At 40.2% G+C, this 25,294-nt stretch overlaps 1 protein-coding gene across 5 annotated transcripts in view; it reads right to left on the bottom strand.

Annotated features, from left to right (window-relative positions):
• LOC100711820 (protocadherin-15) overlaps positions 1-25,294 on the bottom strand; it is a 211,969-nt gene that overhangs the window by 117,829 nt on the left and 68,846 nt on the right. For all 5 annotated transcript variants that reach the window (XM_019362588.2, XM_019362590.2, XM_019362589.2 and 2 more), the window contains 7 exons: positions 17,191-17,299; positions 14,126-14,238; positions 10,455-10,661; positions 6,772-6,906; positions 3,484-3,633; positions 3,247-3,338; positions 2,602-2,703 (listed from right to left, as the gene is read on the bottom strand). In XM_019362588.2, the coding sequence (XP_019218133.1) occupies positions 2,602-2,703; positions 3,247-3,338; positions 3,484-3,633; positions 6,772-6,906; positions 10,455-10,661; positions 14,126-14,238; positions 17,191-17,299 (908 nt within the window). The remainder of the gene's footprint in view (positions 1-2,601; positions 2,704-3,246; positions 3,339-3,483; positions 3,634-6,771; positions 6,907-10,454; positions 10,662-14,125; positions 14,239-17,190; positions 17,300-25,294) is intronic.

Genomic DNA, 25,294 nt, shown 5'->3' on the forward strand with positions numbered 1-25,294 from the left:
TTATAAAGTACCTGAACTTTGGGAGCTTGAGATGAAAGGCATTGGGCATTTTATTATTAGCTTTCCAAAATGTTATCAGACTGAGACAAATTTAACTACTATTTGACGTTAATAGTAAAACACAAAGCACAAGGGCACACCAGTGTCTGTTATCAAGAGGCAGCCCATGTGGTCTGGATATTTCTGATGTTTCTGTCTAGTCAATTTAACATTGTGATTAAGTTTTGGCAATAACCTCTATGATTGATTGTCTGAATAAAAATTAAGTTACTTCATCCAATTAGTGCAATTTCTCCAATGCAAAGAAAGCAAAAGTCACGAAATGACCAACTGCAATTTAGGAAATGTATTCTTAAATAATTTCTTTACCCTAAAACCAAGCAAAAGTTATATTATAATCATGTAACATGTTTGTGACAGGTCAGGCTAATAAGACCTAAGACTGAAGTTAATTTCTTGCTTCCAACTGTTTTGGAAGTCTTTCTTCTGAGTTTATTACATACTATAACTTCAGCATGAGACAAAATGAGAGAACTGTGTATTTAAGCATGTGACACAATACATTTCTTGTCATTTATAGGAAATTTATCAATTGACCTGTCTGAGGTACAGTTGAAATCGTCAGGTAAAAATTCACAAGCTACAGTTTAATATTTGCATTAAAGTGTTCACTTCCCAAACTACGTGTAGGATATTGCCTCTAAACAAAATGTCAACTATCAAAATACAACCTCTTTATTAATGAAGCTCTTACCTCATCATAAGTGAGCTGGGCTGCACTGTATTCTCAAATCTTGCCTATGCACCAGCACATACATTTGCATACATAATAGTCCATGAGTACAGTGCGTTATTCTGTCAAAGCTGTGGGAATATCTGAATGAAATTTAGACGCAGATACTTTATTTGGAGTGACACTACACTACTGATGCTGCACACTGCTGATACACAGACCTTGTCATATGCAAAAACGTTCATTTTACACCTTCCAGCATTTTAACCACGTCTCAGGGGAGCTGATTGAATGCAGGTGCATTTTTGTCAGGTTTCTAAAGAGAGCAGGAAGTCTCCCCCTGTGCCCACTGACAGTTCAAATTAAATGTCCAAGTATTCAATCACATCCTCAAATGCATGTTATAATCAGAAATTCAGATATATTTCCCACTGACCTGCTCATCTTACATCAATTTAAAAAAAAAAAATGACTTCCTGTCAAAGCAGCCTACCTAACAAGTGATAATCACCTGGGTATTGCCCTGTTCTTTTTCCTCAAGCGGTGTGTAAAGAAAAAAAAAAAGTCTTGATTAAATGTTTTGCCATGTTTGCACCTAAGTGTTGCTTCTGTGCTTCTCATTTGTAAAGCAGGGACTCGGCTTGTTTGTCCTTTCTACAAGGACGAGCAGTGTTAATTTGTCCTTTTGCTGCGCTATTCCCAAGTGCAGAATAGAAAGAACAACACCCAAGCCGGCATCGAGTATCAGAAAGCTGTGTGGTGATGTAGATCAGCGTGTATGACTTCTGTTTTCATCGATGCCAATTACTCAGATGCTTTTGTGCAGTCTTCTTTATGGTGTTCCTCTATCTGATGATATACAACAAAACAAGAAAACAAACAAAAACCCCAAAACTGAGTGGAACACAAAAAGAAGGATGACGTACATCAAAAAGTCTAAGCGTAACTGTTATACACAAAAGCTCATGGCTTGTTCCCAGCGAGTCTCTTTTGTTTCTTGCGTCAAGTTGCAGCATGGAGCGGCACAAAACGCTCAAAAAAATCAAACTCTCCGAGAGTGCAGCTGCTACATCAATGTGTGTTCCAGTGGCTGAGTGGTTCAATGGCTGGATTTGCTTCTGTTCACAAATATTGTAGGGTAACTGCTGAAACTAAAATTTCACATCTCTGCCAGACTATAGCTACCAAATCAATACATACAAAGAGTTTACAATGTATTAGGAGCAGCTGCCTTTTCCATTTAATAAAGCTGGTTGGAGAACGGCAGGAAATTGTGATTTGCTTAAAGTTAAGGCCCTGACTGATTCAATTAATGATGTAGAGATGCAGAGCAGAAAACAGGAAAGAAGAAAACATTTAAAAAGTCGCCTTATCAAGTCTGTCCGTACCCCTCGAAGGCAACAGACCATAGTGCACTACATTTGGTTTCTTCCACTCTCTGTGGTATTTCAGAGGCCACGTATGTCAGTATTTGCTAAAATCGTTCCTTTTTTGAGTCACAGACAGTATAATTTTCTTTCTGCTCTCAAGAAGAGGGTGTCTTGAGGCACCCTTTTATTCTGCCTTGCTTCTTTCTCCCCCCTCACACTCACACTATCCATTTTCTTGTTTCAGACTCCTTTTCAGCTCTATTCCAATTTAAAACTATAATTTATGATATATATATTTCTAAGAATCAAAACAACTCGTCTGAAAATGGCGAATAGATAGAGTCACAGGAGAGGGGTAACAAAGTGGGAAGCGACAGACAGCGATGTGCCGTGTCTGACGATGAGCGTGGACGCTCCGGAAATCTGATGACCTTTCGAGCTTCATCACCAGACAGACAAAGAAAATACCCGGCGAATCACAAAGTGAGAAACCCCTACCTTCGGTGAGGTTCAGGCCCGTTGTCCATGGCTTCTACGGTCAACGCATAGCTCTGCCCAACACTCAGCTCCACGCCTGGTGCCACCGTGATGATCCCACTGCTGTGGAAATAGTTACGTTTATCTGATTATAAATACTTATCACACTTTCACAGTGGATTTTCTAACTTTACCTGAGCTATACAAGAAAACCACCTACATAACTTCCCTTATGCTATTATTTCTAACATGCATAGTTTGCAAAAGCCTGACAATTTAGCCTCTACATTTATTTGTGTCCTTGATCCTAAGTCTAAACCACTTACTCCAAGCAACATCTTAGGCAGCAGTTCTATCCACTGCAATGCTCTGTTGGTTTCCTGGCAACCTTAAGGCCACAATAAATCCCAAGTGAGCATGAAGGCCCCTGGTCTCCTTCATTTCACTCATTGTCATTGTTAGACCTGTACATAATTTTTTTATTTCCACATAGATTGGGGCGGGCGAGCTGTTTCCCCTGTTTAGAGCCTTTATGTTTAGCTGAGTGATTAATGGTTACTGATAGCAATTTCAGTCTTCTCAAAATTGCAACAAAATAGCAAACAGGCATATTCCCTCAATGCTAAAGAGTAAATAAAACAAAAACAATGCCACTCATCAATTTACCTGTTGCCTATGACAAAGTGTCCTTGGTGACCAGCCAAAATCCGATACGTGATGAGACCATTTTGACCTGCATCGGAGTCAAATGCTGACAGCTAGGAAAAGACGCATACGCACACAAATGTGATGCATGTCCAAACACTCATCAACATGCTCCAAGAAAAGCTTTAACGAATCATGCTGCTAAAGCTGCCACAGACTAGACGTGTTATTAACCTGTATGTGTTTGACAGTGTGTACCTGTAACACGGCTTCTCCAGGCATCATGTCGATAAACAGGTTCACATTATAGGAGACGTTCGGAAAAGTCGGAGTGTTGTCGTTAGCATCCAACACTGTTATGGCCACGGTAACTGCAGTGCTCTCCTGGACACCGTCTGATGCTACCAGCTGAGACAAAGGCAGAAAAAGGAACACTGTTAACAAAGCAAAGAGCCAAAGTGTTCCTTCTTTAAAAAAAGTATTGATTTTGAGAGCCTTGATGATGAGAAGGCAGGTGGACTACGCACTGAATCTGTGTTTGACATCTTGATTTTCCTTAACTTTGTATTTCTCTTTAAAAAAAATTAAAGTGTAGGATTCTTTTGATAACAAGAATAATAATGTTATTTTTAAATGACCTTTCCTCACCAACAACTTCATTAGTTTCATCTTGAAGTACTGGGTTGGACCCCCTTTTTTGTCTTAAGTACAGTTCATGGCACATAATCACCAAGGTGTTGGAAATATTTTGATTTGATTTGATATACCTTTATTAGTCCCACAAGGGGAAATTTCATAAGGCTGCCGACCTATTGCACGCAATGGCGGCGCCATCTTACCCTCCGACCATACATACATTACACAAAACATCACATGGGGAAGACAGGTCAGAGAGGTATAACAATGGAAAAAGCACCACATGAGGAAAGCATAGCCTTTGGCCCACATTGAGGTGATAGCATCACACGGTTGCTCCAGATCTTTGGGTTCCACCACAACCCAAAGGTGCTCTATTGCATTGAAAACGGGTGACTGTGGAGGGCACAGTGAACCCATTATCATGTTCAAGAAACCAGTTTGAAATCATCTGAGCTTTGTGACATGGAATATTCATAAAAATATCGGTACACCGTGGTCATAGAGGGATGGACGCGATCAGCAACAAAACTCAGGTGTTTAAACTATGCTCAGTTGGTGCTACTGGGCCCAAAATTGTGCTTGTAAAACAAATCTCTCCCACACTACTACACCACCCCCACTAGCGTGAACCATTGATACAAGGCAGGATGGATCCATGCTCTTTATGCCATATACCCTAAACCAAGTTGGATGAGTTGTAGCCTCAGTTTCCCTAAGTGTCCCTAACTGAAAGGAGTGACACCTGGAGTGGCCTTCTTTTGCTGTAGACAATATGCTTCAAAATTTAGAAGTTTGCAAAATACTAAATTTTCATTTCTATTCTATTCCATTCCTTCCCATTCTGATTAGAAATATGCATTAACAAGCAAAGAGATGGACCCAATAAACAGAGTGTAGTTACAAGATGCTTCACAGTATTTACCAAAAGAAGGGACATTAAAGAATGACAATAGTGAACACTGTGGAAAATCTTTAATCAGTGCTGGCTGTCTCTAATTTAACCTACACACAAGAGTACTCCTGGTAAGTATCGCCATTTATAATGCATACATTTATTTAAAAATGCATATAAATAAGAAATAGCATTATCAGTGAGAGTTATGCTCAGTCAACCTCGTGTAAAGAAGACTGAAAGGATACTGTACATAAAGGTGAAGCTGGCTGGCTTTTGCTTACTATCAAGTGAGCAGTAATGTTTTTCTGAAAGCAAACTGCTGAGCTCCTCTAAGTAGAACCTGTTCTTTATTATTGTGTTTTGCACCCTGCCACTTTAAAACATCAATTTTTGTGGCTTCATAGGTACAAACATGAAAAAAGCAAATCTCGACTTCACCTACTGGAAAATTCTGAAAACATGAGAGAAATGTCAAAAACTGACTGTCGTTCAAGTCTTAGGAGCTCGATTAGCTTAGATAAAATTAATCACGTTAAGTATGTTGTTTCTTTTTAAATCAACTTTAATGTCACAAGCATGTTTTTAGTCTCCGCTGTCCTTTAGTTCATGCTCTGAGATGTTCAAAACATTCAAATGTCAATTAAAGTGCTTCACATCTATGACAAATTTTCTTAATGACCGTGCCTGGTTTCATCTTTTTTTTCCCAATGTCCCTCCACTCGCCCATATATGAGTCAGTAGCAGAAAAATTCAAGTGAAAATGTGCATTTCAACCATGTTTTAGAAATCATTCAAAGCGAATATCGGCAGGAAAGAAGTTTCTTCGCTGATACCAATCTTCTCCACAAGCTCATCTGCCAAGAAGCTGATTCACTCCTTCAAATGAAAATCACCCACCATTTCTCATATCTCTCTCTGCCTTGAGTTTAATTTCTCCTCCAAGGCTTTCATGATGATTACTGTACACCTCTGCCTTTAAATCAATACACCAGGCCTTCTGCTTTTTCCATCTTTAACTCCCAAATTGCTGAATACACACTCAAGGACACACAGAGCCACATACAGTTCCACCCACACACGTGCACACACACACTGCCAGAGTCACCAGCCTGAGCTTGTCAGATAACAGCTGCTGTGTGAAGTAACAATGCTGCACATCATATACTGAGATGCATTTTGATACTCTGCTTGGCATTGGGCAGCTTACATGCGCCCTACCAATGAAGAAGCTGCTGGATTAGATTCCACTGATAAGTTTACAAAAAAAACAGGGAGAAGAGGGGAAAATGAAGAAAACGTACCAGATATGACAGACAGAAGCAGAAAAAATACAGAAAGATGTGGACACAGAAGGACTGTAATCACTGTAATTAGTCTTGTTTGCTACATTCAGTTCAGTAAGCAACAAAGGCATTAATTACTAGCGACAGTATAATAATTAATACTGTCATTGCAAACTCATTTTTTTAGAAGCACCGTTAGGACAGAAAATCAAATCAACTTTTAAAAACATATGAAGGTTGGAGAAATTTTGGTCTCCTTCAATGTTTGCCCTTTTCCTTCGCCTTCTCATGATTTTTGTACTTCAGGCCTCTCTATCCGCCTCCCTCCACAGTAGGTCTGTTGTTTGTGTTCTCTGTAACCTCCCGCTCTCCCCGTTCTAATCTGCTTTTTTTTGTGTGTGCTTCACCTGTACTCACATCCTCTGCATTTTCTCCACTCCTCACTTTATCTCGCTTCTCTCGCCTTACTGCTAAAATGGCTTAAAGTCGGGCTCAAGCATAGGTTAAGAAACCCTGTTTTTATTTTTCTGCGTATTCCTCTGGTGTCATTTTATTTTCATTTTTCACTTTTTTGTCGTGAGATTTTTCTTTTTTGTTTTCCCAAGACCCCTGCTTTTATCTGACTTTGAAGGGGAGTTATTCAAATGCATTCAGACACTTATCTATCGCTTTTCCCCTCACATGCAAACACTTTGTGTAGTGCACACAGACATCAAGCCCATAGAGTACCGTGAATGTGTAGGAGTCTTGTGTCTCTCTGTCGACAGGCTGCACCAGAGTGAGGTATCTTTTGATTCCAGTAGCAGATACGGAGAAAACATGGGAATAGCTGTCCAGTGAGAATTGAAGCTGCGGATCCCGAGTCTGTTGAAGAGGGACATAAATGGAGGCATTACAACATTTAACTTTTTGTTTTTACCCTTAAATCCTCCACTGGGGGATTGCTTGCACTCAGATACCATTCCCTTATGTCTCACTATCATCTACAGTAATTACTATACATGCAAACCTGTAGTGAAGATTGGCTAAAAAATATACACAGAATTTTTGGCCAAGATGATAATTGATGGGCAAAAGTAGGCAAGAGCCAGCTGTCGAACTGTGTTTCTCTAAAATAATTATATATATATATATATATATATATATATTACAGAGCTGAATATATCAGTGGCAAAACACAGTGAATCCACACGCTTCATAAGCAAAACAGCTGTGAACAAAGAAGTGCTTGGACAAGAGATCGGTTAAGAATATGAATGAAAAACATCCCTTGTGTTTTCTTGACATAACAAATTCTCAGAAGAGGGCTCAATCGGCGTGTGTCTGTGTGCTATACTCAGTGATGGAGAGGCAATCCTCATCCAAGCCCTCCTCTGACATTACCTACACAGTCATCTCTTCTGTGTGTGTGTGTCTGTATGTGCGCATGAGGGAGAGAGAGAGAGGGGAGCTCTCATTCCAGATAAGGCTGGCTCAGCAGGGTGGGGGGGGGGGCTGATAATACTGTCGATGTAGCCGGTGTGGATATTGAGTCATAAATAAGCATGCACGTACACACAGCAGCACAGTTACAGGCGCACACAGATACTCGCATTTGTATGCGCACACACATAAATAAAAGTGATGGATGTCACATAAAAGCAATTAGGACTAATCATCATTGTTGGTGCTTAATGCTGGAGGAAAGGCCAGGGTTAGCAATATTAAAAATAACTCAATGTATATCACTTGACACACATATACACAGTCCCGGGAACACACACAAATGCACACATTATCCTCTCTAAGCCCATTCCAAGCTGTTGGGGTCTTTTAGAAAGCAGTGAACCAAAGCTTGTTTTTGTCAAAATGCCTATGCTACATCTTAAACAAACTAAGCTCTTGGGAATGCATCGGCGATAACAATGTTGCAGCACTGTAAATATCTTACATTACCGAGAGGCAATTTAAGAGGGAAATGGTTTTACTATCCAGATTCAGAGGGAAATTAGATAGGGCACTTCACACACTGCAAGCAAGGCACAAAGCCGAGATTCGGCAGAGCGAAAGAGGGCGGCGAAAACGGACACTTGAATAGACCAATCCCTCATTTCTGTATGGTATGATTAAATACTGTCACCATGCTTCTAGCTTTGTTTACATGATGGTTTAATTTTGTTTCTAGGCAAGAGCTGGTTTATTTACACAAGTGAGAGCAGGATTTTATATCAGAAAGGTAAAGAGATCCAAAGCGCTTCTAACAGCTGACCAGAAGGTAGACCCATGCCCTGATCGTTTAGTAGCTTTGGTAGGCCTGTCAAGATCGAGATTTTGCGATATGTTCTACATAGTGCTGTCCAGCAGCAAGGCATCTGAAGGTAATATACACTCACTAGACACTTTATTAGTATAACTTGCTAGTACAGTGCCAAAGTCTATTTTTCCTTTTAGGACTTCCTTACTTCTTTGCGCTGGAAACATTACTTTGAGAGTTCAGTGCATATTGACATGTTAGAATGATGCAGTTGGTGCACATTCATATTGTAAATCTCTCGTGCTCTACTGGATTGACTGTAAAGGCCATTTGAATACGGTGAGCTCATTGCCATGTTCAAAAAAACATTTACCAAGTTGAGCGGTTTGATATGATGAGTTAAACTGTCTGGAGCAGCCATCAGAAGATTGGTCACTGGGGTCATGAAGGGCTAGAAATAGTCTGCAACAATTCTCAGGCAGGCTGTGGCATTTAAATGATGCACAGTGGGATGTGCCATGAAAATATGCCCCCACATCATTATATACCACCATATCTATCCTGAACTGCTGATCTAAGGCAGGATGGATCCATGCTACAATGTTGCCTTAATCAAAATTCTAATCCTACAGTCTCAACATTGCAGAATAACTGGCAATGTTTTTCCAATCTTCCATTTTCCAATTTTGGTGATTAGAATTCACCCACGTGGAGAACATGTGAACCTTGTAAAACTTTATTTATCAGGCAACCCTCCTAGTAATAGCCATTAGAGGATAATATGCACCTGTCGATCACTCTGTTTATCATTTGCTCTCCTGGACTTAACTCTAAAAACCTGGAAGGACTCTGTTTCCATGTTATTCATATGCTGCTATGTTGATGGATTTTCCTTGTCCATTCCAAATAAAGATATAATTTAAAAAAAAGGATTCACCCATGTGAATTGTAGCCTCAGTTTCCTGTTCTTAGCTGACAGGACTGGTCTTCTGCTCTAAGTTCAAGAGATGCTCTTCTGCAGACCTTGGTTGTGTTGAGGGGTTACCTAATTTTTTGTTGCCTTCCTATCAGCTTAAAGCAGTCTGGCCATTCCCATCTAATCTCTGGCATCAACAAAGTGTACTTGCTCAGAGAACTGCTGCTCACTGGATATTTTCTCATTTTTTGGACCATTCTCTGTAAACTCCAGCGATAGTAGCGTGGGAAAATCCCAGTTAACGGTTTCTAAAATATACAGACCAGCCTGTTTGGTACCAACAACCATCACATGTTCAAAGACCCTTAAATCACTTCTCCTTCTATCTGATTTGAGTTCCTAAAAATAATAATAAGTGTCCAGTGGGTGCATTTTATTTTGCTCTGAAAAAAATTATGAATAAAGTATCAGTAGTAAGTTATTAAAAGAGGCGCTTTTGTGGCCCTACGTAAGCTGCTAATCATGTCTGGCTAACCTGTCACTCAGTTTCCCTCTCTTTTTTGTTATTTAACAAGGTTCTTGAAAACATGAGATACAGCGATGAACAGAGACAATCAGCAATATTAGCTTAATATGTTTGCTAGCACCTGATAAAATAAAATTGTAAAAATAAAATAAAATATCTGCTAGCTTAAGCTGTTATTTTCAATCACCTGTGTGAAAAGTGGGCAGTTAGATAACAGGCCTTTTGTCTGCCTGTTATCAAGCATGTGCCTTTCAGCAGTTGTATTATTTACAACAAGTAAATCAGTAGGATAGCAAAGAGCTTGACAGGCCTACCGAGGTAAATGATCTCTAATACAACAGGAAGTAAAAGGCTAATGGTCTGTTTTCATCTAGTATAGTAAACTTTAACATCAGAACACCAGGACATAAGTGAGTCATGTGTCTGTTGTTAGAAGCACAGTCCTTGTTAACACCACTCAGAACTCTGAAGGTCAAGACAGAAGGAATGCACCGAGCTGATACCTACAGGCGTCTTATTGAGTGCCAGCTATGAAAGAAGTAGATTCAACAGATCAAAATGTTGTAAGGGTTTTTACACATACTAAAAAATCCAAACCATTTTAAAACAGCTGCGTTGTTCTGTGTTTTACAAGAACATTTTCATTCTTCACTCTGTTAGAATTTGATCAATCAGTAACAACAATATTTATTTTCTGTTTTTGTAATCAATCACAGCTCTGTACATGTTCATCATACCTCCTCCACATCATTATCCAGTGCTATTATGGCCAGTGGTACAGATAAGCTGGCGCTGGTCGCTATGGTGGTTCCCACTGGCGATGCCTCACTGATGTAGCCATGGTAACTAGGCTGCAGGAAGTAGGGTGCCTGGTTGTTTTCATCCAGAACTTCGATTTGAAGGCTGGCAAAAGCTGGCAGGGGGTGGCCGTTGTCCTGTTCTGCCTAAAGGGGAGAGAGGAAAGTGTAATAACAACCAATTTAGCTTTGAATCTTCTCTAATTGACCAGCCACAAATCACGCTGCTAAGCCTGTATGTCTTTACAGTGGTTGACGAAATTACACACAGCGATATGACAGATGCTGTGACTACCCATGCATTCCAGTTACACATGCTGAGAATAGTAACAAGTGTGCTTTTTTTGTTTGTGCTGGTGATTCTGTTTAATCGGTCTGTCATTTTATGAAATGATTTCTCTAAGGAAATTGGTTAGTCAAGTTCAAAGGTTTAAGTGCTGCTGAAAAAGTTTGGGTTGATGATTTATTTCTGAGTTCAAGTCTTTTTTTCTTTTTCTTTTCTTTTGTCTTTTAAAGTTGATTTAAGTAACCATGTAGAGTGTGGCGTCTCTGCTATTTTACGAGTGAAAAATGCTAACACGGATCCGTAATGAAGGTTCAGCTACAGGTCTGGGCTAACGTACTAATTTGATACCAGTTTTTAGTCTACGTTTGCTTACATTTTGGCAACGTAACATTAGAAGTATGTAGAAATGGCGCTGCTCTCTGGCAGCAGCACCATGCCCTCCCTTGTTTTAAATGCACTTTAGAACAACACGCAGCAACACTACACATGAGCGGAAGGAGGGAGGTATGGGGTCTTCACACACCGCTGTTCTCTACTAGCCATCAGGGCGGGGGACTGGGAGGAGGTGTTGGCTGTCCGATTGGCCTCCCTTCTGCTGCGGAGCCTGGGGCGGTCTGCTTGCCTCCACCCTGGGGGAAAGGGTCACATCTCTTGGGTCTGGGTGCCGTTTCCCCCTCTGGGGGCGAGGGTACCTGGACCCGGGGTATAGAGTATGTTTGGGGAGTATGATTGTGTGTACATGTCCATGTATCCCTACGTTGGGTGAGTGCTGAGTGTTTGTATATGTGTGCATGAGGGTGGGAAAGCATGTTTGTGTCTGTGTGTGCCTGTTTGTCTGTGTCTATATGTCAGGTCGGGTCTTAGACTCCACCTCCCTGGGTACTCCCAGGCCCTCCAAAGTGTGGAGGCCTATCTCCCCTCACCACACTCCCTGCTGGTAACTGATGCCCTCAGGGGTTGGTGCATTGGTGGTTCTTGGTGTCCGGGGCTGGGCGCTCAGGTATGCACCAGCTCACTCCCGGTGGCTACTTGGCGGGGCCTGGTGCCTGTCGCTCGGTCAGGCCTCTTCCGGGGCAAAGGGGGCCCTCGGGCCTCCGGCCTCGGGGCCTGCGACTCGGTTCACTCTGGCACAGCTGGCTGCCGGCAGAGCCGGCGGGCACGCCGGTGCAGCCCCCTCTGGCTTCTGCTCCGTGGCTACTGGGTGACCCCCTCGTCTGGGGATCTCCTCAGCCCTTCCCAGGAGGGTGGCACGGATGCCCCTCCGGTGGTACTCCTTGGGCTCTCGCACTCTGGGGCCTCTGGATGTCTGGAGCCTGGATCTCCTCCATGCCTGCTTCATGCCCTGGGGGACGGGGCTATGGCCCTCCACACCCTCTAGCAGACCGTTACATGGGGAAACCTTTTGTATACAAGCACGCTGATCCACACAGGTGTGCACACGGGTGTTCACTGTTCGTAGACATAAACTACACCTTTCTTAGCTGCTACTTCAAAGCACATTGTGCGCTGTCTGTCCTGCGTGCTGCACAACAACATTCAATATTTAGTATTTACTGCTGTTCACACTTAGCTAGATTAACGTGATGGTGTTGTGTTTAGTATGTTGCTTTGTTTTTGGGGTTTTTTTTTGCTTGTTTTCTCTTCTTTTTTCTCTCAACAGGTGATCCAGGAGTTTTTTTTTGTCTCTTTGTCTTTGTAAGTGCCCTTTCTCACTGTCCCTTTTCCCTTCTGTTTTTCTTTTCCTTCCTCTCTTTCTTTCTCCCTTTCCTATCCCCCAGTCATGTCTGTCCCATCTGTAACAACTGAAAATAAAATAAATAATAACAACAAAGTTTGATCAAATGGACCAATACGGCAATGCCATGATGATCCATTTGGCAAAATAAATCCATTTGGTATCCTTGTTGGTCTTCAGACAACAATTCTGACGGCTAAAGAACCAAATGGGACAGACAAAAAAAAAAGAAAAAAGAAGTATGTAGAAATGACAATGAGCAAATGAAAACATGCTTTTGAGAAATTGTCATTTTAAAAACGAAATTGAAAGAATCTTTCTTTGCAAAAGCATTCAGACCCTTCATCCAGTGCATTGGCAGCCAGTAGAGCTTTTTTTGGCAAAACCTTTCATGATTCATCAAAGACTGGATGCCACCTGAAGGTTCTTCTATAGATATTCTGTGGGTTTCAAGTCCACTCAAGTATATTCAGCCTTGAGTCAAATCCACATGAGTATGATCTCTTAAAAGATGAACAGTTACTGTGTTTTGGTTTGTTCATATTCTTTTTAATTCTGAGCAATCTCTGTGTCGCTAATGCTGAGAAGCACTCTTTTAGCATTATGATGCTATAACCATGCTTCACTGTAGGGATAGCATTAGTGAGCTTAGTGATCACCAGTGAGCTTAATGAACACCAGTGCTTGGTGCTCATCAGGCAGAGTTCTTGGAGTTCAGCCCAAATAGTTTTTGGCACATCGGATCGTATTTTTTCCTCATGGTCTAATAATCCTTCAATGCATCTGGCAAACTCCAAACCAGCTCTCATATATCTTTCATTCAGAGTGGCTTGATGGAGTGTAGTTGATCGCTGTCCTTAGAGAAGGATTCTAAAAGTCTACAAGAAACATCTGAGGCGGCAACCACTGAGGTGCTGGTCACATATCTGACCAAAGACCCTACTTTACCTGTTACTGTACTAAAGTCATGAAACGTCCTTCTTTCATTTGACAAAGGCCAAATAAAGTGTTTTGTACAAATAAATGTGTACCAATCCTTTTAGTTTACCTCAGGTGGCTTATTAAAAGACTGTGTATTTCTGTTACTTCTGTTGCCTTTCCTTTCATTATTTATTCATTTTTTTGTAAGAGCTATTAGTTGTAATATTCTGTAAGTATTTAAGAGTAGGGTAAGATTTATATATATACATATATATATATATACATATATATATATATATATATATATATATATATATATATGTATACTTTTAACTAAGCAAAACCTGATATATGTTACATGGTTTAACTGTATTACTGGCCTTATGGAGACAACACCTACACATGTAGCTAATGCTTTAAAGTTACTATCATTAAATGTCTTCATGGCAGACTACTTTTAATTGTCAGGAAATAAATAAACCTAATACAAACAGTCTTTATTAGGACTTAGAGATTTGCTGATCAACAGCTTGATGAATATTTGCGGATTAAAGGCAGTAAAAAAGCACTACAGAGTGAACTGGCGGGTTTCTTTGAGGTAGGAGAAACATGCAAGAAAAAAGAAAATCTCATTAAAACTGTCTTGTTTGCCGCTGCAGTGTTTCTCACCTTGATCACCAGATCAAATCTGCGGTAGTACTCTCTGTCGATGGGCTTCAGTAGCAGAAGTTCTGCCGTGGTTCTGTTTAAGCGGAAATATTCTACATAGGACTCTGGTTTGCCTGGAAGAGAGAGGACAACAAACACAAACAGTAAGAGCAAACAAAAAACACATTTTTAAAAGAAGATATACTGGTGTGGGAGAGGGGAGGAAACATCAGTAATTTGTGTTAGAATCACTTTATGTTTGCTTGATGGGTTTCTAGAGGGAGAATCCAAGGCAAGAGACTTGGATAGTGCTCCCAGTTTAAAAATCTCACTTTGCAACAGGTACACACACCCGTACATATATGATGCCTTGGAAGGCTACATTGTTCAATGGGGAAATCAAATTCTGGTAAAAAGAGCAGCAACACAGGCAGATGTACACAATCACCTTTCTCAAGTGTGCACTTCGGTCCATGTTACATCTTTACAGCTACAGCAGCTAGCATTGATCTGACTGGCTCTGGAGAGATGGCACGTTCCAATACAGATGATTTCTACTATGTTTATGGATACTTTGTGCCTCCACTTGGAATGAAATGTGCTACATAAATTTCTCCGAGTAAGTGCCCAATATTATATCTAAGGCATGTGCTTTTACCTAGAATCCAAGCTTAGGGGAATATATTAAACATCTTCATTTTGCAAAAGCCCTTTCTTTTAATGTTATTTCTATGCCTTTTTTGAAAGCAGTAGTGGAAACATGCAGGCCAAGTATGACATGACAGACGTCTTAGATGGAGGGCTTTGATTTTTTTCAACTTATTAAAGGTTTCCTTCTTTTTACTTTTATTACTATTTACATTTTCATCTTTTGGTTTTTTTACATTTTCATCTTATTTCCTTAATATTTTCATTTTTTAGTATTAGATTACTTACTGTTTGTTTTAGATTTTAATTTGTGGCTTCACAAAAGTGTTTCTCATCCTCCTGTATAAATTAACTTTTTAAAGTTTACTCATATGTCTACATTTCCCTGTTAGATTATTAACTCCAGTCTTATTTTGATAGTTATTTGTCTCCTGTGTTTAATGTTTTACTCCCCCTCCAGTCTCATTGTCCTTGATTATCTTTACCTGTGTTTAGTTATCCCGCTGTGTCCTATTTCTTGATTACCCTTTTGTGTATAAATGTCTTTTTGTGGATAAATAGTTCTGCAGTTCCCATCTTCTCTGTGTCTTTTTACCTCCTGTGTGTTTCTTGCTTTTCCTGGTGGACTGGTGCATTTAGATGTTTAACAGTAAAATAAAAGCCTCACTTTTGGTTTATTTAGCCTGCCTCCATTAATGGCACTTCAAATATTTGCCAGATCCTTCCTTAAAAATCACAAGTAGTGGAACCAAAACCACTGCAGTTCACATTAAATATTCCTCAGCTTACTATCAAGAGTAATTTCCGTTTTTAGATTTAGAATCATAATGTTGGATGAGCTGCAAAGCTGCAACATCTTTTTTTGCCCTTTGTCACACTTTCTCTAATAATCTTCACTCAGTGAGAGATTAGTTTCACAGGAGGGGTCTGGGAAATTTAATCAAGCCCGTGTCAAGTCATGTCAGTACATTTCTACAGACTATGCACATCCAGACTTGTTGAAGTTGCTGTTATGCTGCTTTTTACAGTTTCAAATGGTAATCAAAATATCTTGTATGGTGCACAGTTGTCCTATAGTTTTAGATACTTATGAAGCGCTAACAAGAAACAATTCCACCTCTGTAATTCTGTAAAATTATCTTTCACAAACTGTCCAGAGCATACTTTTTTTATTACTGTCTATTTAACTGGCTTCATCAAAAGCCTTAGGAGCATTTTCTAACAAGTAATAGTTTAGGCCTGGTCTCATTCTTCACTCTGATGGCACCTGTGTGTGCAGCTGTGGTGCTGACTGTAGGTGTGTTACTTGTTTCCATTTGATTCAGTACAGCTTATTTATACAGTGCTAGTACACAACAGGCAGCTCAGGGTGCTTTATACTGTAAAGTAAAGGCACTGATTAGTGAGGGAACCCCATCAATCCAACAATCCCCTACAACAAAGCACCTGGTAACGGTGGGAAGGAAGAGATTCAAGAAAAACCTCTAACAAAAAAGGCTCAGAGAAATGCCCTCACCAACCTTATTACCTGAGGTTGGTGAGGGGAAAGAAATGACAGAAAGCTGAAACCATGAGCAACAAACAGGATGGAACACAAAACATAATGACATATATGAAAGGGAAAAGAAATAAATGGATTTCTCTGTGTATCATGAGCCTAGAACAGTGGGATGGTTTGGTTTGGGGTCATTTGATCCAGGTGTAACTAAGCTTTATTAAAAAAGAACATTTTAAGCCTCTCTTATGCCATACAGGTGATTCATGCATAGAGAGCATGCATCTCCTGAACCTAAACCGGGAGCTGGTTCCGAAGGAAATGGGCTTGATGGCTGAAGGTTCTTGCTCAAATTCTACTTTCGGATCATCTAGGACCACCAAGTAAGCCTGCACTTAGACAACAAAGTGCTCTAGTGGAATAATATAGGCAGCCTTTAAGATATAAAAATAAAAAGTGCATGCATTATTGTATTAAAATTTCTGAGTGTGGACGTTAGCATTGGGCCTTAAATCTAGCCTAAGGAACCGCGATACCACCGATCTACATTTGACAAGATAATCTTGAAAGAACAGAGTCAGAGCGTATTGCTCTGTGTAAGTGGTATGTTAAATAATGTTTCACCAATCAGGCTTAAAAAAATTGTGAATTTAAAATTGTTTGGGTAAAAAAACCCCAACAAAACATGAGGATGCTATTTTTCCTTTTTACCTACAGCCAATTTAGAATTAACAATTAACCAAACATGCCTTTTAGGCTGTGGGAGGAAGCCAGAGTACCTGGAGAGAACTCGCATGGGCACACAGAGTACAAGCAAACTTGACACACCAAGGACCAAGCAGGCCAGAGGGTTCTAACCCAGAACCTGACTGCAAACCACTGTACCGCTTTGCCATTTATTAAATAACTTCCTAAAATGTTTAATAAAAACAAACAAAACTACCAATAAGGATGGAATATAGGATCCCCGGCCTGTCAGAGGGAGGTTGTATGTTCCTGTCCTGGTCCACAGCTTGTATGGGTGGAGTCACATTGAGCGGATTCGCCTTACTCTGGAGAAATATTTTCCACAAAGAAAGAGAGAGAGAGGGGAAAAAAAAAACAATGAATCAACCAAACTTGGACATAGAACAGCACTTTTAACATCCACTGCCAACGTTGTGTGTGTGTGATAACAGAAGCTCTGCTAAAATTAGGAGGAAGACATAGCAATTATTTAATTACTGATGGTCTGGGCAAAGTTATTTTAATGCACAAACTATATCCAAGCAGAGAAAACATTGGAGCAGCAAAACAGGAAAATGTATTGTTGAAGACAACACAAAATTGGAGTAAATTTAAAATTACACAGGAGGGTAAATATGCACATCCACACACTAAAAGTTATTATATAAGTGCAGCATATAAATGGTAATATATATTGTGCACACACCCACGCGCACACACACTCAAACACACAAATACACAGTAGGAGTTGAGAATCTGGCTCCATCTGCATACTAACGTGGCCGGGCTATAATGTTGACTTACGACAGTGCAATATTGCTGTGGTCTGTGCAATGTGAAGACCCCCGATGGGAGAAATATAACATGTCCATGGGAAAAAATTATGATCACTAAGGAAATAAAATGCCAAACAAAGCACAACAACAAGCCTGCAAGTTTTTCTAAATGCGCATCCTCCCATAGACATGCATGCACCGTACACACCCGCTATGACACAATATTTAACTGCCGCACCTGTCATGCACCACTTAAAATCTACCAGCCTTCACCGAGCCATCTTTGCTGTTGCCTGAAGAGGAAGGGAGCGAAAACACCGGCAGAGAAGAAGTTATGGGGAGTAATGGAGTGGAGTAAAAGAGGGTTTAAATATATAGAAGGGAGATGAATCTGTCAGGAGTGAGGGGAGGCAGGGAGATGTTAATGCAGCATGGAAGAAAGTTAAAGCCCTCGAAAGACAACCAGGTCGCTAAAACACTATAAGAGTGCTACTGTAATTTTAGTTATTGACATCATTTAACTTCACCGATGAAAAAAAGCACTGACAACAAGAACTACAAAAGCGATGTGCGAGTCAGCCTGTGATTTGTGACGGTCGAGGCAATAATGTTGCGACACTGTAAATAATTTATCATTCATGCTGTCAATTACTCCATCACTCCCGCCACATTATCTACGGGCATACACAAACTTTGATATGATTGTGACGCATCTCCAGTGAAGTCACTCACTTCTATTTAAGCTCTTCACGCTGCTGCATGGCTTGGCTTGTTAACTGACTAGCTGGTAAACAAGCATGAAGAAATTCTTGAGTCAGTCCACGTCAGCTAAGCCCAAACCAGCAAAACTGATGATTTTTTTTTATTTTTTTTTTGTAGAATTTAGAAAGTTATATAAGCTCATACTTTATACTGGGTCATTTCACTCAATTAGGAACTTTCCTAAACAGAAAGGACTACTTGACCACAACCTGATTTTAAAGCAGGGCTTTTGACTTTATAAACACACATCAGCTCAGTCAGAGATCTCTGGCTTTATGATTTTTTTAAATCAAGGCTTTTGTATTGCATTGCTTTATTATAAAATTATCCATCACTTATGTCTATTCATTTTAAGAGACGGTCCAAATTAAATTTTAAACGATCAAAATCAAATTTACTTAGAAGTGTCAGGGCCCTGGCACTGTCACTGAATTGCTGTTTAGTATTTAAGTTAAGCACCTAACGATTCTGGAAATTAATAAAATAATAAAGTCCATTAATTGCCACAGCCAATTTATACACGTGAACACTTTTAAACCATTAAGAAAAACTGCTCAGTAATGTGATTGATTTAGCTTCAATAGCATGTAATATTCTTCGGCTGGACTGGGCAAAACTGGGGTTACTCCATGAAGATCAACTGTCAGCTACTGCCACTCTTAAGCTTAGTTATAAACTTAAGAATTTTATTTGAGTATTTGGTTTAGTCTGATATAACTGGGCCAAATAATAAGCTGGGGGTCAAAAAAAGATCAGCATAGCAAGTCAAGTTGCAGGTAATACTGAAAGCTCTTTACTTGCTTTGTTCTTGAATAGTCAAAAGTTTGGACACACCTGCTCATATTTTTTCTTTATTTTCTTGACTATTTACATTGTAAATTCTCACTGAAGGCATCAAAACTATGAATGAGCACATATATAATTATGTAGTAAACAAAAAAGTATGAAATGACTCAAAACATGTTTTAGATTTTAGATTCTTCAAAACAGCCACCCTTTGCTTTGATTACTGCTTTGCACGCTCTTGGCATTCTCTTGATGAGCTTCATGAGGTGGTCGTCTGAAATGGTTTTCCAACAGTCCTGAAGGAGTTCCCAGAGATGCTGAGCACTTGTTGACCATTTTGCCGTCACTCTGCGGTCCATCTCATCCCAAACCATCTCGACTGGGTTTAGGTCAGGTGACTGGCGCACCACTCCATCACTCTCCTTCTTGGTCAAACAGCCCTTACATAGCCTGAAGGTGTGTTTGGGGTCATTGTCCTGTTGAAAAATTAATGATGGTCCATCGAAACGCAAACCAGATGGGATGGCATGTCGCTACAGGATGCTGGTTCAGTGTGCCTTGAATTTTGAATAAATCCCCAACAGTGTCACCAGCAAAGCACCCCCACACCATCACACCTCGTCCTCCATGGTTCACAGTGGGAACCATGCATGTAGAGAGCATCCATTCACCTTTTCTGCATTGCACAAAGACACAGCAGGTGGAACCAAAGATCTCAAATTTGGACTCATCAGACCAAAACACAGATTTCCACTATGTTCATTCCTTTTGTTTCTTGGCCCAAACAAATCTCTTCTGCTTGTTGCTTTTCCTCAGTCGTGGTTTCTTAGCAGCTGTTTCACCGTAAAGGCCTGATTCACACAGTCTCCTCTGAACAGTTGATGTAGAGATGTGTCTGCTACTGGAACTCTGTGTGGCATTTATCTGGGCTCTAATTTGAGGTGCTGTTAACTTGCGATTTTTGAGGCTGGTGACTCAGATGAATTTTTCTTCAGCAGCAGAGGTGACTCTTGGTCTTCCTTTCCTGGGGCGGTCCTCATGTCAGCCAGTTTCGTCACTTTCAAAGTTTTAGCAGTTTTCTGGACTGACTGACCTTCAGCTCTTAAAATAATGATGGAGTGTCGTTTCTCTTTACTTAGCTGATTGGTTCTTGCCATAATATGAATTCTAATAGTTGTCAAATAGGACCGTCAGCCGGGACTTCTGCACAACACAACTGATGGTCCCAACTGCACTAAAAAGGCAAGAAAAATCCCTAAATGAACCCTGATAAGGCACACCTGTGAAGTGAAACCCATTTCAGGTGACTATATCATGTAGCGCTGTTACCAAAGCAAAGGTTGGCTACATTGAGGAATCTGAAATATAAGACATATTTAGAGCTATTTATCATTTATCTTGCTTCATATTTTTGATGTCTTCAGTATGTATCTACAATGTAACAAATGTGAAAAAAAATAAATAAATAATGAGAAGCGATGTCCAAACTTTTGACTGGTAGTGTTTATATACATGTATTTATATATATGTGCATGTATATATGCGTATATGCTGAGGAACTAATGAGCAAATGGGCAGCAGCTGTGCATGCAGGTGGCTGATCCAGGGAGCAGCCAGAAGATCAATAGAGGGGGGAAAAAAATCTTGGAGGGCATTTGGTGGTCAGAAGAAGCTTTGTGCCGGATACCGAGCTACACAAAAGTGCACGGCAAGACTTTATGGTGCAACGGGAACTTGTCACACTCCCATATAACTATATGTGGACAAGTAACAGATGTGAATTTGCAGAAGGAAGCACAGTGTGTCAGTGCAGGAAAAAAACCAACAAAAAAATACTGTTATTACAGACAGAGTACTGTATTCTTTGCATCATGCATCTTGTTGCCAGTCAATTGCAGTATGATGTAATGACAAACTAAATTATTGGTCAAGTCTCGGGTGAGATGTTTACTGTACCATTCAATAATCAGGTTTATCCCTTACAGCTATGAAATACTGAGCTGCAGAGGCGGCAGTGTTTTTGAAGTGTATGTGTGAACATGGCCTGACAGCCGACTCCTCGGCATAATGACCAGCATCTTGGGGTGTGTGTGTGTGTGTGTGTGAGGAAGAAAGACACAGAGAGAGAATAGTTATCCTGGCTCCAAGGCTCTGAGGTTGTCATCTCTCATCAGTCTGATTAGGACTCAAACTATTATGGTGCCTTTTCTCTCCTCCTCGCTCATTCCTCCCCTCCCCAATTTTCTTGTACCAGGAACAGCAGCTTGTTGCTGTCCGTTCCATTCTTTCTATAGCTTCACCTATCTCCCTGCACCTCCTCAGTTCTTCTGCGCTTGCAAACCAACAGGAGACCTGCTGTTGGCATAAAAATACCTTCCAGTAACTTAAATGATCATCAATTCTTCAGGTTAAACCTTTGAGTGTTTCACGATAAACTGTTGCACAGCACAACCCTTTACCCTTCTCTTCAGTTTCTGCAAGCTGTTCCTGTTTTTTCACTCTGGATGGATTTGATAATGATGTTTATGCAAGCTTTCTTCAGTTCTAAGACTTTTGGTAAAAGTCAAATTGCTCCTTTCTCCTTAGTAATTGTGAAATGTGCAGAGCAGCTGCCACTGTCAAAGCACACAGTCTGCTCGTTCATCTAGCCAAACTGCGACACTGCGAGTAAAGGCATCAAAGGCAACCGATGAGGGAAAAAAGCACAGTTTAAGCATTGTGAGTGCATATAATATTGTGTATTACTATGTATATAAACACCAATCACAGAGAGGGAGGAAGGTTTATGGCTGCAGTAATTACTTTCAAGAGAAATGATTAAATTTGACCAAAATAGTGACACTGTAAGGCATAACAGAGCACTGTTGGTTCAGTGATTTCAGTGTTTCAGTGTCAAAGTGTAACCATAAGAAGAAGAATCTCTGCACAGTGCACATGAAGCAAATCAGAAACAGAAAATATAACATACAAATTTAATATAGTGTGTGTCATTCAAACAGTCAAAGTTCTCATTATTCTGAAAGCTGGAAGTAGATATTCATCTACACTGCTGTCATGCTAGCCAAATCATGGGTTATGAGAAAAAGAGATTTTGCACTTATTTATTCCAAGAATACGTCATTGAACTTTTTTTCATCTTTAAGCAAAGGCCAGAACTGACAATTATACTGTATTAACCGAGACCACAGGGGTTGATTAATACAGACAAATCTTCCTAGAAGGCCTCAATTAGAGAGACACTCCTACTTTGACTAACTTGTGGACAAAGAAAATATATAAAGGCTTAAAGCCTGCTTTGCAAAAGCAATACTTGACTTTTAATGGAAAATGAACTACCTTGAAAAATGAATAAAAAGGTACAATTAAAGCAGTTATTTGTTGTGTTTTGCACTAAAAAAGAAGAACTTTAAAATTATGAACTGAATTCACAAAATTAAAAAAGACAAAGTCAAACCCATTCCAGCAAAATATCCTAAATTTCAATTCCAAGTAGGGAAGGAAGTAATCTCCAAAACTGCTTTATTTCTCACTTCCATTTCATAACATCTTTTGTTATATTCTTTCTGCCAGTGCTCATGTCTCTTAAAGATATACAATTTTCCGGTGATCTGTGATAAGGAAACTACATTACTTTCTCTTTCAATGCATCCCATAACAAAAATAAATAAATAAAAATGTGAATTTAAAGTTCTAATTTCTTTATTCATGGGGTTTTTTTTGACAGTTGGGAGGCAGATACAAGACACAAACGACTTTGGTGTATTCTCATAAAAAGATTGTAGAATTGAGACAGAATCCATGTGTGTGAATGAGAGAGAAACAAGAGGAAAGGTGCACATGCAAGGTGTAGAGATACTGAAAATAGATGAGTTTAAATACTGTAGCTGGGGTATTTAAACCCATTTAAACTCTATTGTTTTGGATGGACGGACAGTACACAACGTAGGTGAAGAGAATGCAGGCAGGGTGGAATTGGTGGAGGTGAGTGTCAGGGGTGATTTGTGACAGAAGGATAGCAGCAAGAGTGAAAGGGAAGATTTACAAGATGGTAGTGAGACCTGCTATGATGTATGGCTTAGAGACAGTGGCACTAAAAAAAAGACAGGAGGCCAGGGTGGAGGTGGCAGAACTAAAGATGTTAGGGTTTTCAATTGGAGCTACCAAGATGCACGGGAATGGACATGAGTGTATCAGAGGGACGGCTCAGGGTGAGCAGTTTGAGGAAAAAGTTAGAGAGACAAGCCTGAGGTGGTTTGGACATGTGGAGAGGAGGGGTAGTGGATATACTGGACAAAGCATGGTGAATACAGAGTTACTAGAACGGCAAAGAGGACGATCACGGATCACAGATGTAGTGTCCTCCTTCAGCAACAAGCTGCATGTCCCCCTTCACTAGATCACTGCATGAAATGATTCTCTGTGGTGGGAGCAGGCTAAAGAAGAATAATAAGACTGTATTCTTTAGAGGAAAGATCTATACAAAGGACCTTTTTCATTCGGACCTGTCACAGCAGTCGTTTGCCGAAGGTAATCTGTTATGAAATTGATTTCTTTATGATTTTCCTTAATGATGATCATGTGGGTGCTTGCAGTCAACTAGGTTTCCTAAATATGAGCCTTAATTTGACTTCTGCACTGCTCCCAACTCGTGTAAAGAGAGAACACAGTCTGAAATTCATTAATAGTGAATATAAAGTTTACAGAACGATGAGGCCAAGCAACCACAGCTTATCTGACTGACTCCAATTTTTATTGCTGTGATTGCATAAGATCAGAAAAACTGAAATCAACGAAGCGTCTGGAGTAAGCAAGAGCTCTGTATTGGGAGAAAATCGACAAGTGAGAAACAATCTTATGGTTTGAAGCAACTTGTGTTTTTTGTGTGTGTTTTTTTCCTATGTCTCTTTGGGTTTAAACCCCTCAAGAATTTTCCCAGGAAAAACAGTTTGTTTCTGCCTAGCCCCTTTTTTCCCCCTATTTGTCTTTCACTCCCCGTCCACCAGACCCCCCCTGTATCTCCATCTTAAACCCTGTCCTTGTCCACGTACACTTGCTCCTTCTGAAAACCACAAGCTGTAAAGTTGATTTACTCCTGTTTTTCCTCCCAGCCAAGACTGTCTCCTCTGGCTGGAAAGAGAGAGAGCGTGTGTGTATGCGTGTGTGTGTGTCTGAGAGAGAGAGAGGTGAAAAGAGAAATCTTAAGGCAGAGAAGTAGTTCCTTCAGCCTGTCTGGAGCAGAGTCAGCACATGTGTGTGCATGCGACAACTATCTCAGTGTAAAATAGAGAGATGAAGAAGACGGTGTCCGGTCCACGGCTGTGGTACTGGATTTATGTATGTGTGTGTCGGTGAATGCGGGGCATTAAGGCATGAACGCACTGCTAGCTTGTCACCATCAAGGGTGTGTGCGGGTGTGTGTATATGTGTTGTAAGGGATGAATGCACTGCTGACTTGTCAGAGTTGAAGATTTTGCCTAAAGCAACTTTTTCCCCCTTGTTTACAAAGTTGTATTGTGAGTTTCTCCAGATAATAGCATCAGCTAAATGCCACAGATACAAATGCAAAAGTACATAAAGCTGTGTAAGCATAAATATGGGCTACAGTGTTGCAGAATCTGCCCCTTAACACTTGTTCATACAAAAGAGAGTAATAGCCGAATCTATCAAAGACATAAACTTTGACTGTCAAGAACTCTTTGAAGGCCACACACGACATATTTTAGGATAGCAGTTTCATCCGCCATACAATTTTGCCATAATCGAAGGGAAAAAAACAGCTATTTGTATTTCAAAAATACAAAACCAAGACATTCCCTGTATACAATGATGCTCATTAGTCATTTGTATAGACACAGTAAAATCCTATTTTTATGCAAATTGTAACTCCCAGCAGACATTGCTTGACAAGGTCTTATCATTAAAATATCAGGGTTCCTTTTCAAATGGCTCTAAAAGCGTACAAAAAATTTAGCCCCTATTCTAATTACATAGTCTGTA

The sequence above is a fragment of the Oreochromis niloticus genome, linkage group LG8, assembly GCF_001858045.2.
Source record: "Oreochromis niloticus isolate F11D_XX linkage group LG8, O_niloticus_UMD_NMBU, whole genome shotgun sequence".
Lineage (NCBI taxonomy): Eukaryota > Metazoa > Chordata > Actinopteri > Cichliformes > Cichlidae > Oreochromis > Oreochromis niloticus.